Source organism: Arvicanthis niloticus, chromosome 17 (assembly GCF_011762505.2).
Source record: "Arvicanthis niloticus isolate mArvNil1 chromosome 17, mArvNil1.pat.X, whole genome shotgun sequence".
NCBI lineage: Eukaryota > Metazoa > Chordata > Mammalia > Rodentia > Muridae > Arvicanthis > Arvicanthis niloticus.
Genome location: NC_047674.1, coordinates 58825680 through 58843299, shown reverse-complemented (window position 1 = coordinate 58843299; position 17620 = coordinate 58825680). Strand labels below are relative to the sequence as shown.

Genomic DNA, 17620 nt, shown 5'->3' with positions numbered 1-17620 from the left:
CTTGAATTGCTTGTCATTTCTTTATAAAGATGTTTCAGGGACTATTCCATGGGATTGCCCTTTTATTATTTCCTAACAAAAAGTAGCATGATCTCTTATTAGTTTGTTGAAAGTCAGAAAAGAAACTCCTTTCATATTACCAGAAACAAAATGCTTTTCCAGGTTTAAAGAATAAAGAGCAGAATCAGTCATGAATTGTAGTTTTGTAGGAGTTAATTTTAACATAGATGATGAGCAGACTCTGATCTGGAATGTACTCTGCCAGCGGCTTTAACCTCTATTTTATTTTCCCAGTATACTTGGATCTAGGTTGTCATCAGCTACCATGAGTAACCTATATAATTCCTAGAGAGAGAAAAGTTGCAGTTAGACTTAATAGTATGATAGTCATGGAAGCATCCCTTATCTTCATCAAGGCAATTCAGATTTGATTATTACAGATCTGTGTTGAATACCAAACCAATGGAATAGTAGCTGTAGTTAAATCAGGGGATTGTCATTTCTGTCAGATGATTAGGGCTGGCTTGGAAGAGATACGAACAGGCTGCGCTATGTAAATACTCTCCCTTCAGCAAAAAGAGAAAAGGTCTTTCATGGCCATTAAGATGCAGTGTATTAACTTGATGAATTTCAAACTATTTAACGTTGATTATATTTCCTCTATACCCCACACCAGCATGCAGGCATATCAGTGTCTTGAGATGATATCTCCAAGGGTTGGTATCTAAGCATATCCGTGTTTTTCTACTAAGATAAAATTCAGCCATTCTTTTTCTAACTACATCTTTCAGAGAATAGTGCATGCTCTGGTCTAAAGACCTAGTTGTTACCTAAATTAAGTGCCTAGATATACATTAGAAAACATTCAGAAGTTTATAAAACATTTTAATGGGAATATATGTAGTTTAACATGTTAGAGATTTTAATATACAATTAAATTATGGTATAAAATGCTATGATTTTGTAAAGTGTAAGTATATTTAATTTTTATTAGTCTGCAAGGAGGTTGGCACATTAAATAATTAGTACAGTTGAAACAGTAGCTGCACATTTAAATGGACACACCCAATCTAATGTTTTGAGGACATTGCTGCCATACTATAAATAATAATCAATGGCAGACAGGGCAGAGCTGCCACTTTTATAGAAATGTGCTTTGGCCCTTTCTCATTGGTCAGTTTGACTGTCATCCTTCTCTAATATTTCCATTGGCTGACACATTTTGGGTACTTATTAAACGTATGAATAATATTAGATGACACAGAAATTGTTAACTTTAAAACAATTCATTTTTGGAGGAGGACTCAGTGTGCCATCTAGTGGACATATGTAGATTTCTCATCATCAAATATTACCTTTTCTCCACCTATTGTCCCTTGGCCTATTTTGATTATTCATGCTTGTGGTACAAATAAAGTAATTATTCAATTTTGCTATAATTTTATCTCATTTTGAAAATTATATTTGAAATTAACTGAAAGCATCAAAAAACAATCTAATGACACTAATGTATTTGAACAACAACATAGGTTACAATGAAATATATTTGATTTTTCTCAGTTTTGATCAGCTAAGAACCATTGGAACAAAAATCCAAGTATGGTAATTATTAAATGTCTTATGTATGGTCATTTAGTCATTTTATTGTTTTTCTTTAGAGAAATCCAAGGCCAGTGACGTACCAGTTCCACCCCAATTTAGACTATTACAAAGCACGGGGAGCTGACCTTATGAACAAAAGCCGGTAAGTCACTGTCCGTCAGCAACAGCTGTGAATCACAAACACTCATGAAGTCATGGGGAATTTTTACATCTTTCATAAGAACTGTTTTCTAGACTTTAGTATGTCAAGGATAATATAAGTAATGAATCTTTGTTTAAAATTCTTTAAGGTATCATAAAACAATATTTTTATGACAGTGGTACTATGAATTAATACAAGCACTATAGTAATCCACAACCCTGTGTAGCATCCTCAGCACAGACTGGATCAACCTCACGACACAGCTACACCCCTCCTGAACATTTACCTACATAGTTCCAAAACATCATGTCACAAAGTCACTTGCCTATTAGCATTTACTGCATAACTATTTGTAGTAGTTTTGGAACTAACCTAACTGTCTAATATTATAGAAGTGGATAAAGAAAATGTAGTATATATACACAATGGAATAGTTTTTAGCCACAAAAGGCTGGGAAGGGAAAAAAGAAGGCAGTGTTGGCAGTATGTGTTTAAAATATAACATACACTCGTGTGAAAATGTCCTTTTATAACACAGTACCATGTACAATGAATACATACTATGAAATTTTTAAATATATCAAAAGAACGAATTCTGAAGTTACCAGCTTCATATTTCTAACACTAATAAACCTGAATAGTTTGTGCTTGGTATAATCTCTTTCTGGATCTTTACTGTTAAATGAAAAGAGGCATTCCTATGATATATTTTAAAATTATTTCAGTAACAAAATTAAAATTGCATTTCCCAATTGACTTTGAAACTACCAAATAAGCTTATAAATGCATCTTGTGTGTGCATCAGTGATTGCATACATAGAAATCTTAAGGGTCACTGTAGGAATAAAAAATCATTAAAATCATACTTTTAAAAGAAATTAACATTGGCATAAAGGGTTGATGAACAGTTGTATTCTTTCATAATACTGTACTTAAATGTCTCAAGAGTTAACTTGTCAAACCAAAACCATTTCAAATTAGAATGCAATTTCAAAGTTTACTCTAGAAAACAATGTTAGCAATAATAGATAAATGCTGCCAAGTTGTCCAATTTTTTTTGTAAACATTTTCCTGTGTGTCAGCTTTTCTTGTGGATTCCAGCACCCTAAATAGACATTTCTGGAGTGCAGACATACTGTGTTCTGCATTAAAGGACACGGCTTAGGAGCTAGTGGCTTCAGGGCTGCGGAAGAGCACACCAAGGAGACTGACTTTAAACTTCAACCTGAACCTTCATGACAACAGTAAAAACTGCAGTGTCACTACAAAACCTCCCTGCCTCGATGGGCATGTTTGTCTCTTACTTTAATAAAATAATGAGATCAGTTCCGTGCCCCACGAGACGGCCTGGAGCTCCGTTCTGTTTGTTCATTTCATCTGAGTCTTATTTCACAACTAGTAACTAGTTCATTTAATTCAACACATTTTATTGACTGTTGGATTTTGATTCTTCAGGTGCCAAAGGTGCCCATCAAACAACCCCACTCACGTCCTTGCCCGCGGGAACCCTGCCAACCCTTTGTTTTGTATGCCTAGATATTCAGTTGTATGTTTAAAAGAAAAGGAAAATTAGGGTCAGTTGGTATATAAGGTCTTTCTATCTGGACACCCTAATGTCTCTTCCCTAACAGACTACTTTCATGGAACAGCCTAAGAACTCAGTTTACAGCAGTTCTTATTTTACTCCCGCTCACCCTCTTCCAGTGTTTCCCTCCTTCACCAATCTTCCAGTCTTCTGGGTGTTTGTGCCACCGTCTCCTAACTTCCCTTTCTCTACTCCTATGCCACACCAGCCCCTCTGTCTTACCTTAGCTTTGAGCAGTTGCACTCTAACTCTTCCTGTCTGCTCAGTACTTCTTTCATGTGGCCTTGCATGCCCTTTCTGAGGAGAGCCCCACCACTTACCACCTCCTAAAAGACTGTATTATTGTCAGGATGTCTTCTCCCTGTCCACTGTCCCAGTACCTTCTGAGAATTCATCCTTTAAAAGCATCCTCATCCAGCTAGGTATTGGTCAGGTTTTGCCTGTGATAATTTAAGCTAGCTGAGGTCAGGTAATTGCTATCACACACCTTGGCTAACATGTGGAGGACAGAGGACAACTTGAGGAAGTCGGTTCTTTCTGTCCACCATGTTGACAGGCTTGAAGACAAACACCTTTACCCACCAACCCATCTCTCTTACCACAAATGCAATGGATATTTTTGAGTATATACATTCCAAATATAATAATCTGAATCAAAAGACAAATATAAGATTAGGAAATGTTTTTTATATACATATATATATGACTAAGCATAAAATTATTAATGAACAAAGAACATACACAGTTCAATTAAAAAGCATAAGATTTTTAAATTTTTTTTTAACTTTATATTTTGCTTACTGCCCCCCTCCTGGTCACCTGCTCCCACAGTCCACCCTCCCCTTCTCTGAGCTGGTGGGAGCCTCCCTGGGTATCCCTCTCACCCTGGCACAGCAAGTCTCTGTGAGACTAGATGCATCCCCTCCCACTGAGCCCAGACAAAGCAGCCCAGCTAGAACATATGCCACACACAGGCAACAGCTTTTGGGACAGCCCCTACTCCAGTTGTTCAGGACCCACATGAAAGCCAAGCTTCATATCTACTGCTTACAGAGAGAGAGGCCTAGGTCCAGCCCGTGTATGTTCTTTGGTTGGTGGTTCAGACTCTGAGATCCCCAAGGGTCCAGGTTAGTTGACTCTGTTGGTCTTCCTGCGAAGTTCCTATCCCCTTAGAGGCCACACTCCTTCCTCCTGTTCTTCCATAATAGTCCCCAAGCTCCAGCCACTGTTTGGCTATGGGTGTCTGCATCTGAGTCAGCTGCTGAGTGGGGCCTCTCGGAGGACAGCATGGTCCTGTCTGCAAGCATAACAGAGTGTCATTAATAGTGTCAGGGATTGGTGCTTGCCCATGGAATGGGTCTCAAATTGGTCCCATTACTGGTTGGCCATTCCCTCAGTCTCTGCTCCATCCCCTGTCTCTTCATTTCTTGTGGATAGGATAAATTTGGGGTTGAAAGTTTTATGGATGGGCTGGTGTCCCTACCGCTCCATTGGGGTTTCTGCCTGGCTACAGGAGGTGGTCTCTTCAGGTTCCATATCCCCAGTGTAGTGAGTCGAAGCTAAAAACACTCCATTTGATTCTTGGGCACCTCCCTTATCTCAGGTCTCTCTGTCTCTTCCTGGAGATCCCCCATACCCTACCACACATCCAGTTGCAGATTTCCATGCATTCTCGTGGCTATGTAGCCATCTCTCCTGTCCCTTCCCACCCCTGATCCTGCAGCACCCCCATTCCCCTCCATATTCCCTCTCCCACCCAGATGCCTCCCTCCAACTGCCTCTTGTGACTGCTTTTATTCCCCGTCTGAGTGAGATAAAAGCATCCTTGCTTAGGCCTCCCTTCTTTGTAGCTTCTTTGGGTCTGTGAAGTGTAGCCTTTTCCTCCTCCTCTTCCTCTACTTTCCAAGACCCCTCCAGCCCTTTTCATCTGTACTCATTCCCTACAAAACTCAGCCTACGTCATGACTCTGCTTATCATGAAGAGTATTTAATTTATGGCTTCAGTTTCAGTTCTTCTCTAGGACTAAAACTTATTTATTTCTCTTGTATGTCCAATATACAGTCTCAGATGAAACTCTTTTCAAATGAATAATTGATTTTTACCTCCATACCCACTTGCTGCAGGGTGGTTACACTATTGTGGTGAGTAGTACTACCCAGAGTCCTAAAATCATCTTTGACTCCTCTGCTTTATCCCTTATCACTCATCAAGTCCACCAGCAAATCCTTCACAATGTAACTGATGAATGTCCTACAGCAAACAGAATCCTCTCTGCACTCTCAGTATCAACAGGTCAGCCATTTGGCTTGCTGCTAGCCTTTCTGCTTCCTCCCTTTCTTGTAGAAACCATCCACTACTCAGAGCCCCCTTACAGCACCTAAGACAAACTCCAAAAATCTTTTCCCATGCTTTGCAGTCATTTGCTATCTACTGTCTGTCCAGCCTTGTTCACTCTGGTGCTCCGTGCACATGTTCACTGGGCTGCAGCCATGTGACCGTGGGCTGCTCTCCACTTCTCGTTGTTGTACATGACCTCTCTTCCCATATCTAAAGCATTCTTCTCAAGAGTTTGTGTGTCACACACACTTAGTCTCTATTCAGAGAGGCTCCTTCTCATGGGTCCTTCTGCAATAATGAACCCTTTTACTCTGTCCTTGTTTTACCAGTCCTGCCTGAGACAATATTTTATATGTCTATATAGCTGTTTGTTTATTTGCTCATTGATTGTGGGAATGGTTCTGTGTGTTTCTTATATTAAATAGAAACTCCACAGTTTTTCTTTTAACTGTTAACTATCCTTGCACCTCTGTTTTACAGCACTGGCCTCTAAGGCAAATAGCCCACAGCCTAAGCAGTTCAGCTGTATCTGCTTGCAAACATCATTTCACCTGGGTTTGGTGACTGATAACATTTCCTCATAGATTAGGGGTGGAGAGAGTCCTGGGATCCTCACTTGGAAGTATCCAGCCATTCCTCCCAACCAGTTGTCTACTATTCTTATGCCCTTGGGATCCTAGGGAAGGGCTATAGTATACAGGATAGGAAAGACTAGAGGCTCCGTCTATTATGGCTTTATGGAAGCCAGCTTCCATGCAGTGTGAAGATTTTCCACTGTAGCCATTATGGGGTTACCCATACTCTTGTGAATAACCCATTGCTGTGTTCTATAAGCAAGCCCAATAAACTCATTGGTTCCCAGGGTAAACTTTTGGTGGAATCACGCCCTGGTTTGTAACTGGATTTTAACAACAACCACCTAACGCTGGGAGGTCCTCTTCATGTACTAAAGAAAAGGTGACAATCATCAGTGTCACCAGCTTGTGACCTATAACAGCAACCTGCCTGGAAAGTGTGCTGGTTCCATGCTGTCACAAACGTTAGGGAGTAGCCCCCACTTGTAGGTTTTATTGAAGGCCTACTCTATGAGATGGAAGCCACTGCTAAAGTGACCGAGAACCTGAGCCTAGATAGGTCATGGACCTAAGCAGAATTCTATTGCTAAAGGAACATAGATTTAAAATTATTCCTAATGACATATTGTTCAACTCCCAGCAGAGAAGCACCTTCTTGGACCAGATGGTAATAAGCACAGAGATTCACAACTGGGCAGTGTGCAGAGTATGAGAGACTTTGGAGGGCTCAGTTCTAAGTAGAATATCTTCATGAAAACTCTTCCCTTGAGGATTTTTGCCTAGATTCTTACCTGCCTTGTAATGTATGTACGTATGTACGTATTATGTATTATATATTTTTTTAAAGAAAGCACTATCTTGTATCACATATTCTAGTCCTCTGGCTCGCACAATCTTTGCACCACCTCTTTCACACTGTATCTTGATACCTAGGTTACTCCAGATTATGTAGTAGTATCTTTTTACTATGAACAGAAAAAAAAAAAAAACATTAATTTTGATTAAGTTAATTTTACCTGGTTTTTCTTCCAGTGTTACTTGATTTCCAATTCTGTAACTCACCTCAAACTAATTTTTGTATATAGAGTGCTGTAAGAGTCTTAAGTTTATCTTCATCACGCCCCATGTAAATCCTTAGTTATTGCCCTATTGCTGTGAAGAGACATCACGTCCAAGGTAGCTCATTTTAAAAAGTTTTAACTGTGGCCTTGCTTACATCTCAGAGTCTGTGATTATCTTAGTGAAAACCACGGCAGCAGGCATTCATGTTGCTGTAGTAGTAGCTGAGAACTTACATCCTGATCCAGGCAAGAGGCAGGAAGCCAACACTGGGCTGTGTATAGGTTTTGAAGCTCAAATCCCACCCCCAGTGACACACCTCCTCTACCAAGACTTCACCTACTAATTCTTACCAAAATGTTCACCAGCCAGAGACCAAGCATTCAAATATATGAGCATATGTGAGCCATTCTCATTCAAACCACCACAGATACATAGCCAACATTTTAGCTCGGTTGTTTAGAGGCCTTTCCTTTCCCTGTTGAATTAAATTGAATTTTTGATTGAAAATCAGTTTGCCACACATATCTGAGTTTCTTTTTGGACTCTCCCTTTTTCTCTTATAACACACTGGATTTTATTATGTATTTTTTAGGAAGTAGTGCTATTTAGGTAGTCTGTCTTCCCATTTTTCTTCCCTCTCATTTTGGCTATTTTTCAGTCTTTAATTTTCAAGTAACTTTTATGATCAACTCTTGCTTGAATTTGTACAATTTAGAGAGATGTTGGCAAGAATAAAATTAAACCTATAGAGTTTGGAAAGAACTGACATCCAGAACCTAAATTTTATCTTCATTTAGCTAGACTTTCACATTTCTTAGCTATTCAGAAAGTTATAGATATCTCACATTTTTTTAATTAAGAGAAAACAAATTTCTTTTCTCCTTTCCTGTGTCTAATTTGTGCCTTCATTTTTAAAATATGACTGCTGTCTTTTATGGATTCACATCTTCATTATGCTTTATCCATTACTCCTGCCTTGAGACTATAGCAGTCAGTTCTCAAAAGATACTGACTTCTGTGGCCCTGCCTTAAGGTTCTAACTGTTCTCCATATATGATTAATTGCAGCTGCCCGAAATTTTTTGTAAGGCATTTGGTGATTCTGAAGTTGTGGAAAGAAGGGTGAGGAGGAAAAGGAAACTTCCCAATAAGTGAACAATTAAGCATTATGTTATGTCCTCTTCCATTTTAATACGTTCTTCTAAGAAGAGTCTCCTTGACTTTTAAGACTGTGAATGAAAGCTATGGTTACATTCTGGAATGATTCATATGGATCTGGATCATAAGACCAGAGAATAAAGACTACTACTCAGAAATAGAAGCAGTTATTCCTGTAGATATATCTTGGGAAACTTAATGGCTTTATATCCTTTGATTAATGTAGAGTTGCTAATTACTTATTATTGATAGTTTAACCAATGTTATAAACTGTTCAGACCCAGTTAGGTAAGCCCCGGGGGGTGTACCTTATCTTTATCCATTTATCAGTGCCAGTGGTTTTATCCATAATAATTACTACTTCTTTTGCTTTGCATCATATTGGAAAATAGTCTATCTGCCAGGTGTTAGGAGAATTGTAGCCATTTGGGATTCAGGGAGGTGTTGAGACAGGGTCGCCTGTATCTCAGACCAAGGCTGTCCTTTCAATGCTACTCTTCTGCCCATACCTCACAGTCAGCCATAATTGTGGTCTTTAGAAGAGGATGAAATGTGTCCCTTACAACCCAAACTCTTAACCTTATCTTGTACTTTTAATACCTCAGCTAGGTGTGGTTTCTCACACCTTTAATCCCAGCACTCAGGAGGCAGAGGCAGATGTATCTCTCTTGAGTTTGAGGCCTGCCTGTTCTACTTTACATGTTCCAGGACAGTCAGGGCTACATAATAGAGACCCTGTCTGAAAAAGTAAGACAAAATGAAATATAAAGATAATAAGTCTCATATTTTGACAGACAAATTAAAATTCAATGTAAATGTTTTTAGAATCCAAGTCTGATGGCATATACTTGTAATCTCAGCACTCAGTAAGCTGAGGCAGGAGAATTGCAGGGTCAAGGTCACATATGGGCATTGTTCTCATTTAAGAGATAGGGTGGGAAGGATGTATATATGAGAGGTAGGGTTTCACATTCTGGTAAGTTTGATACACCCAACGTAACAGAATTTAGAAAAATAGTTCATTTTATAAAATTGAAAGTCTTCCAACTTAAAAGAATTTTTAAGAATATTAAATATCCTGAGTCTTGAGAAGAAGGTTGTGATGCAGATGTTTTGGGCTAAACACCATGCAATCTTTTATTCTCTGAAAACTGACCAGTTGTGAGTCTTTTTCTTTCTGTGTTAATCACTGTCTACTGCAGAAATAAGCTTCCTTGATAAGGATTGGAAGATACACGTATCTAGATGTGTAATCATAAGTTAGACTTGGTTTAATACTGTATCCTTTTAGCAAAATAATAGTAGTTGGTTCTCCCCTCATGCCGATGACCTACCTAGTCTTGGGTGCTTGGCCCCATTAAAAGTGCCAAGCATGAGTTCATCCTTGTGGAACTGGTCTTAAATCCAGTCTTAAAGTTGGTTGCTCCCATAATGTTCATGCCACTATTGGCCAGTTGATATATCTTGCCAGACCAGTCAGTATAGTATCTTTCAGGGTTCACAGCTGGAAGAGGAGCAGATTGTAAAAGCCAATGGATGACTATAGTGAAGCAGTATTTTCTAGATACAACAAGGCAGTTTCATACATGAACTCACAGCAGCTGTGATTGCATGCTCAAAATCAAGCCAGAGAAAATTCCAACATGGAAGGGGGATGTAATCATGAAGTCCCACCCTACCTTAGGAGCTATGGTTAATGGATGTAGGGAGAGTTCATTTTCTTCGTGGATGCAATCCCTGAGAGGGTACCTATGCTCCAGTATAGGTATGCATGTATGTATGTGCATGTATGTATGTGTATGTATGTATGTGTATGCATGTATGTATGTGTATGCATGTATGTATGTGTATGTATGTATGTGTATGCATGTATGTATGTGCATGTATGTATGTGTATGCATGTATGTATGTGCATGTATGTATGTGTATGCATGTATGTATGTGCATGTATGTATGTGCATGTATGTATGTGTATGTATGTATGTGCATGTATGTATGTGTATGTATGTATGTGTATGTATGTATGTGTATGTATATGTATGTATGTGTATGTATGTATGTGTATGTATGTATGTGCATGTATGTATGTGTATGCATGTATGTATGTGCATGTATGTATGTGCATGTATGTATGTGTATGTATGTATGTGTATGTATGTATGTGTATGTATATGTATGTATGTGTATGTATGTATGTGTATGTATGTATGTGCATGTATGTATGTGTATGCATGTATGTATGTGTATGTATGTATGTGTATGTATGTATGTGCATGTATGTATGTGTATGTATGTATGTGTATGTATGTATGTGTATGTATATGTATGTATGTGTATGTATGTATGTGTATGTATGTATGTGCATGTATGTATGTGTATGCATGTATGTATGTGCATGTATGTATGTGCATGTATGTATGTGTATGTATGTATGTGCATGTATGTATGTGTATGTATGTATGTATGCATGTATGTATGTGCATGTATGTATGTGTATGCATGTATGTATGTATGTATGTATGTGCATGTATGTATGTGTATGTATATGTATGCTTCAGTCATGCTGAAGCTGCACTCTGTGAGTAGAAAGAAAAACAAGACAAAAATGTAAAATTGGGAAGCAGTCGTTGTAAGGACATATAGGGAAGGAAGTGTAGGAGAGGGGATGAAGGGCAGACTTGATCAAAACATATTATATGACTTATGAAATTATCGATAAAATATTAAATACTAGCTTAGAATTATCTTGGAAGTGGTTGTGGATGTTAATGTAGACATTACAATAATCTAAAATAGTATTATCTTGCAATTCTGGCAGCTGTCTTAAATTTCCACAGAGGTTGCTGTAGAGAAGCATAAAATAAATAAATATGAGTCTTAATCTACTCAAAGTAAATCAGTAATAACAAACTAGCAATATACAAGAATACAATGGGGCATCGTTTCTATCCCAAAAACAAGATGTATATATGCACTTTTAAGTACCTTTGCACTTAAACATAATCTTTTTAATATGATTTTTAATTAATATACAAAGTATTAGATAACTGTAAGGCATGTTTGAACAGCTGTGATAATTAGATTCTCTTCCCTCCTCGTCTCCCTAACCCTTGGTTTGCTCTCCCTAACCCCCCTTAGCCTGTCCTTCCCCAAATCTCTCTACTCTTAGGTGCTCTGCCGATCCCATGTTCTTCCCCATTACTTGATTTTGATTTCTTTTTTATTTTAACTTTTTATTTTATGTGTATGGGTGTTTTACAACCATTGTCTGTACCATTGTCTTTCACCCTCTCTGACTCCTTTCTAGTTTTTAATACTTAACCACCCAAACCCCACACACATTACAAACTAGGATCTACATATAAGAGAGGACAGGGTTTTTTGGTTTTTTTTTTTTTTTTTTTTTTTTTTTTTTTGTCTTTCTGAGTTTGGTTACCTTGCTTAGTATTTTACCCTCCAGATTCGTCTATTTTCCTGAAAATTTTATGTTTCTTTAGAGCTGCCTAATTCGTTCTGCATATCTGCTGCCTCTTCATTACCTGTTCATCATTGGTGGACATTGGGGCTGGCTCCATGTCCCTGCTCTCATGCAGAAGCAGCAGCAAACATGGACGTTTGCATGTCTCTATGATAAGATACAGTCCTTTTTCTATGCCAAGAGTGGTATATCTGGGTCATGGGATAACTTTGTTGTTAGTTTTCTGAGAAAACCTCTGCACTGCTTTCCATAATGGTTGTCCTGGATTGCACTCTTCTGCCGTTGGCTGTCAGATTTCTGGATGACAGCCATTCGGACTGGGATGAGATGGTATCTCAGAGTAGTTCCATTTGCATTTCCCTGACAACTAGAGACATTGAACACTTTAAAAAGTTTATTGGCGATTTGTGTTTCTTCTTTTCAGAATTGCCTGTTCATTTCTTATCTTACTTGACTGAAAGTTGGGGCTTTTGATTTCTTTTTCATTTTAAATCTTTATTTTATGTGTATAGGTGTTTTACAACCATTGTCTGTGCCACATGTTTGACTGGTTCCTGTAAAAGCCAAAAGAGAAGATTAGATCTCCTAGAACTGGAATTCCAGATGGTTGTGAGCCACCATGTGGGTGGTGGGGATTGAACCTAGGTCCTCTGGAAAAGCAACCAGTGTTCTTAAACACTGAGCCATCACTCTAGCCTTAAAGTGATTTTTAATGAACTATTATTTAAACCATCCAGGTCCACATAATTAGAAAAAAAAAAAAAAAAAGTTATCTAAGTCAATCTGTTTTTCCAATTTGAATAGTTTTACAATTCATTCTTCTGTTATTTCTATTTTCACTCAACAGAAAATAACAATAAACATAACCATCTGAAAAAATTTTAAATTGTACCTATATAACAATTGTGCCCATAGAATTAAGAAAATGAGGGTGGAAGTAGAATCAGATGAAAATATATACCTTTAAATGCTGTTATTGGAAGGACAGAGAGTGAAGAAGAAATACATAAGTGAAGAACTGAATGAACAAGTCAGCCTTCATCCTTGGTAAAGGGAACATGGTAAAAACAAGGACTCTGGAAACTACATCAGAATGCACGGGAGGGGATGCTGTAAAATAAACTGAAACTGGTCTAAGAAAATTGTATTATAGTTAGTGAAATAAGCAAACTTTTATTTTTATTTTGGGTCTTTTTTAGGATTTTGTGTTTGTTCACTTTTGTTAGGGAGAAGGCTTGTTTCTGTTTAAAGCTTCAGAGAGGCTGTAGATGGTGTCTGGAAATGGTCCTGACTCAAGCACATAAGGGAGTGGAGACTCCAGAGCTCTTGAAAGCATGCCAGGAACCAGGGACTAGGAGAGGCAGCCAGAGTCACCCATTTCCACAGTCAGTGAAACTGAGCCAAAGGAGTCCCAACACAGTCCAGTCAGAACTGACTTACGATACAAGAGTTTCAGACAGATTCTTGCTTCTTCAGAAAATGCTGCTGGCAAAGGTAGTGCCAGAAGTCTAAGTTCTCCGCACTGTTGTCAGTCTCTGATGTGTGCTGTCTAATAGCAGGCAATGTCCATAGAGACTTCAGTCGCAAGGGTTTGCTTATTCATTGTCTTGTTAACTCCAGATTCCTCTAGCTGTTTCAACACTGTGCATTACAGTCTGTTTCTAGTCCCTGATGCCCTTCAAATCTGACAACTGTGTTGCTTCCCATGACTTCATAGCACATGCCACAACCCCAAGTACTGTTGCAGGGTGTTTATTACTTCAAGCGAAGAATGTTGCTAGTTTGTTCAACACTTAATTGAATAACTTTGGTGTAAAAAGTGTCATGCCTGAATATCAAGCCATGGAAAAACATGCTTCTTCTACAAGACATGATTTGTCATTGCTTGTATCTTAAAAACACTCACTTTCAAGGGTTGGTTTAAAAAAATAATACACTTTTAGAAGTTCTGAGTAGTAGATGAAGAGAAATGTTTTTTAAGACAAAAACATTTTTAAAAGAAGCTCATCTCTTTTTAAAAGCTGTTCAGATGAAGAGAAAAATCTCTCAGCACATTCTTGATCTATATGTTTTTGTGGTTATTAGTAGTGATGAAGATACATTAACCATACTCTCTTGATAATGCTATAGCTGTTTCTTGGTACTTGTACCAACATATAAATTTCACAACTGGCAATATGGGAATTTGACTAGTACATTTTTGTTTATCTAAAGGGGTAACAATATTATAAACTTCTTCATATCTTTGAATTATGGATCTTGATGTACACACAAGCAAGACTGAAATGCAGCTGAACATGGCTGCCACCCTCGTACTCATGTTCAGTAGGGGAAGGCACACATGCAGGCCTCCGAGCGGCAGCGGCAGAGGTGACCACCTTGTTTGTCCAGCACTGAGGAGCCTCCCCTCTTTATTTCATTCATTGTTTTCATTCAGTAAACATGGATTGAGAAGCCTCTCTTTTGCCCTCTATGGTATGTGCAAACTGAATGTGCCCTGCTTCATTGGGGAGCTGGTGAAAGCTGAGAAGTAAGAGGTACCTAAGCACTGTGTAGCCTTACTCTCATGAGAAAACATTTTAAACAAAATTTTAGAAAAATGTTAAGTAGCTTAGTTCTGAAAATATGAAACTTGATGTAAAAGGGATCATTTGAACTAATTGTATTATATTATTTTTATACTTCATTGAGAAATAAATAAATCTTTGTTTAAATTGCCTTTAAATTTGAGTAGTTCTTCTCCAGTATAGTGTGAACCCTCCAGTAGCTAGCCCATAACATTAGCTAATGCCATGTGAGGAGACTTTATGGAAGGAAGAAACATAATGGCATTCCTCTTTATTACAGAACGATAGATTGGTTCTGTTCAGAGTGACAGCTCGTAATGCCAAGCACAGAGCTGCCACAGGAAAAGGAGAGATGCTTTGAAAGTGCTGCCAGGTAGATATGGGAGAAGGAAATGACAGTAAAATCAAGGTAACTCTAATAGATTATTTCTACTATTTTGAGAAGAGGCTAAGTGTCTACTAATGATTCGAGAAGTTCAAATAGAAATGTTGGTATTTACAACGTCCTACAACTAAAGTGATTTATGATCATAACTAGACTTTGGCATAATAGCCCTGAGATACACTGCAAAACTGAATCATTTGGGAAATAATAATATTCAGTTGGTGCTCTCTTTGCCAGTCATATTTATAACATAGATCCTGTCAAAACATGGAAGACAAGAAAGACAGTGTGAAACAGGAGATGGGTGGAGGTGGGGTGGTTAGGGGTTGCTACCTGCTAGATGGTGGACTATGACAGATATGGACTTTTGGATATTTAGAAAAGATGTCCAACTCTTTGTGGGTCTCCTTTATAATGCAAAACAGGTTTTTAAATCATATGCATATCTACATGTTTTATATTAATATGGTTTGGATATAGTATATTCCTCCCAAAAGCTTCATATATCTAACTTGGTCCTTAACTGGTATTTCCAACCATTGAGAGTAATTGGATGATGTAGGCTCTGGCTTATTCAGTGTATTAGTCATTCATAGATCCCTAATATAATGACATTACTGGAAGTTGGTAGAAAGTAAGAGGTCGCACATAGTTGGAGAAAACAGGTTATCAAGAGATTCTGGCCTGAGCCCTTGAGGGTCTCATTATCTCTTCTTGCCACAAAGTCAGCAGCTCTGTTCTGCAGTATGCTGCTGAACATACCACAGTGACACTCAAGGCAATGGAACCAGCTACCTACTGACTTAAACCATGAGCCAAAGTAAACCTGCCCTCCAATCAGTGGTCATAGGGACAGAAGTGCAGCTCTACACTGACACTCTAAGCAGCTTGAATTTAAGAGATCTTAACTGGTCTAAAACTGATCTTTGTCTTCAGCTAAGAAAATAACTTTAGAACAGTATAAAACAGAGTTGGGTTTCATTTAAAAGGGGATTTTCATAAATATTTTAAGTCCAAAGATAAGAGGGAAAGACACTTGGAAAGAGAAGCACACTTGGAAAGAAAGAATATGGATAGAGCTTCTCCAAAGAGTCCTGGTTTGTTAAAAGACATTTGTGGTACAGATTTAAGCACAGTAGTTAAGAGAAAGCCATTTGAGAAAGGGCATGAGCTTACAAAGGGGGAGTTGGAATTAAATGTCCTAGCATTAGCCTTGTGCACTATGTTGGTGGCTCTCGTCCTATCATTAGCCATATGTTCTATGTTGGTAGCTCTCACATTACATCTCAAAAGCTCACTAAGAAGCTCCCTACCTGTCCTGCCTGTGATTGACATGTGAGCTATAAATGGCTCCAGAGATGCCTTGGATGGAAATGTCATCTGATAAAGTAAAATCGGGAGCCACCAGGGCTGGAGCTACAAGGGTTCCTACTGAAAGTATAACTTTCCTTTCCTGGAAAGTTATAGTGTACAGTTAGGAGAAGAGAAGGCCATTGAGCAGATGGTGTGAGTTCCGTTAGAGTCCTTGATCTCAGCTGGCTAGAGTCATCTAGCAGGCTCCAGGACAAAGGGCTTCTTTTACTTCCTGTCCTAGCTTCCCCTCAATTCCTTAACTTACTCAAATCAGGCATTCTGTCACAGCTAAGAAAGTCAGACAAATACATACTTCTTAACTGGAGTAGCCAGAAGTGAAAAAGTATCTTCTTGGGCAGCGGTGCTCTCAGAAAGGAACACAGTTTTGACACAGAATGAGCTTCGTGGAAGGAATGACTGACCGATGGTGCTCATTTTCCAGAAGGCACGTTACTATTCTGTGGTCACATTAAGTTTGTACTTACTTACATAGCTGACTTAGTAACCATCCTTTTCAAGGCTAGACATGTTTTATTCAAATGGAATGAATATATGAAATGCATTATCCTTCACCTGATTTTTCTTTTTTCTCCAAGGACCAATGCCAGAGGTGCTCCCCTGAATATACACAAGGTCTCCAACAGCTTGATTAACTTCGGAAGAAAGTTGATTTCCCCAGCCTCCGCTCCAGGCAGCATGGGTAGCCCTGTACCTGGGAGCAACAGCAGCACTTCCTTCTCTGCTGCCTTCCCCACCAGGGCTTCCACAGAAGCCCCAAGGTATCATTTGCAGCAGCAGCAGCAGCAGCAGCAGCAGCAGCAGCAGCAGCAGAGACTGATGAAATCAGAAAGCATGCCGGTACAGTTGAACAAAGGTAGGAGAAAGCCCAGTAAATCCACAGAACCTGGAGTGTGACGTGAGACTTCTCACTTGCCTGTGAGAAACCGATTTCTCAGAAGCAGAAATCCATAAAACCTTAATTTAAAAAAAAAAATCTATCGTACATGATTCTTTTAGAGATTAAATATTATGTTCCTCTTGATTAAGTATATTTTATGAGGCATTTGACAACGTATTCTTTAGCATTTGTATCTCAGTGTGGTTTACATTTTGTTATGTACATACCCATCTTGTACAATGGTATGAACAGTCCCAGCATAGAAGTCATCAGCTGGCTGTGTTCTCTGACAGCTTCATAATAAATGCTTCTGAGTCCTGGTCTCTTTCAGAAAAGTCTGAGATGGAAAGGCCCGTGGGCTGCCAGTCATAGGAGCCAGCAGTGTATCATGGTTTAGAGGAAAGTTTGTGGTCTCTTGTCTCACCCACCTGAGTCATGGCGAAGGAATACAAAATTAATCTTTGGGGAGAAAAAAGAA

At 38.7% G+C, this 17620-nt stretch overlaps 1 protein-coding gene across 6 annotated transcripts in view; it reads left to right on the top strand.

Moving 5' to 3' along the window:
• Positions 1-17620, top strand: part of Tbc1d5 (TBC1 domain family member 5) — a 469862-nt gene that overhangs the window by 370870 nt on the left and 81372 nt on the right. For all 6 annotated transcript variants that reach the window (XM_076915391.1, XM_076915393.1, XM_076915394.1 and 3 more), the window contains 2 exons: positions 1659-1744; positions 16841-17118. In XM_076915391.1, coding sequence (XP_076771506.1) covers positions 1659-1744; positions 16841-17118 — 364 coding nt within the window. The remainder of the gene's footprint in view (positions 1-1658; positions 1745-16840; positions 17119-17620) is intronic.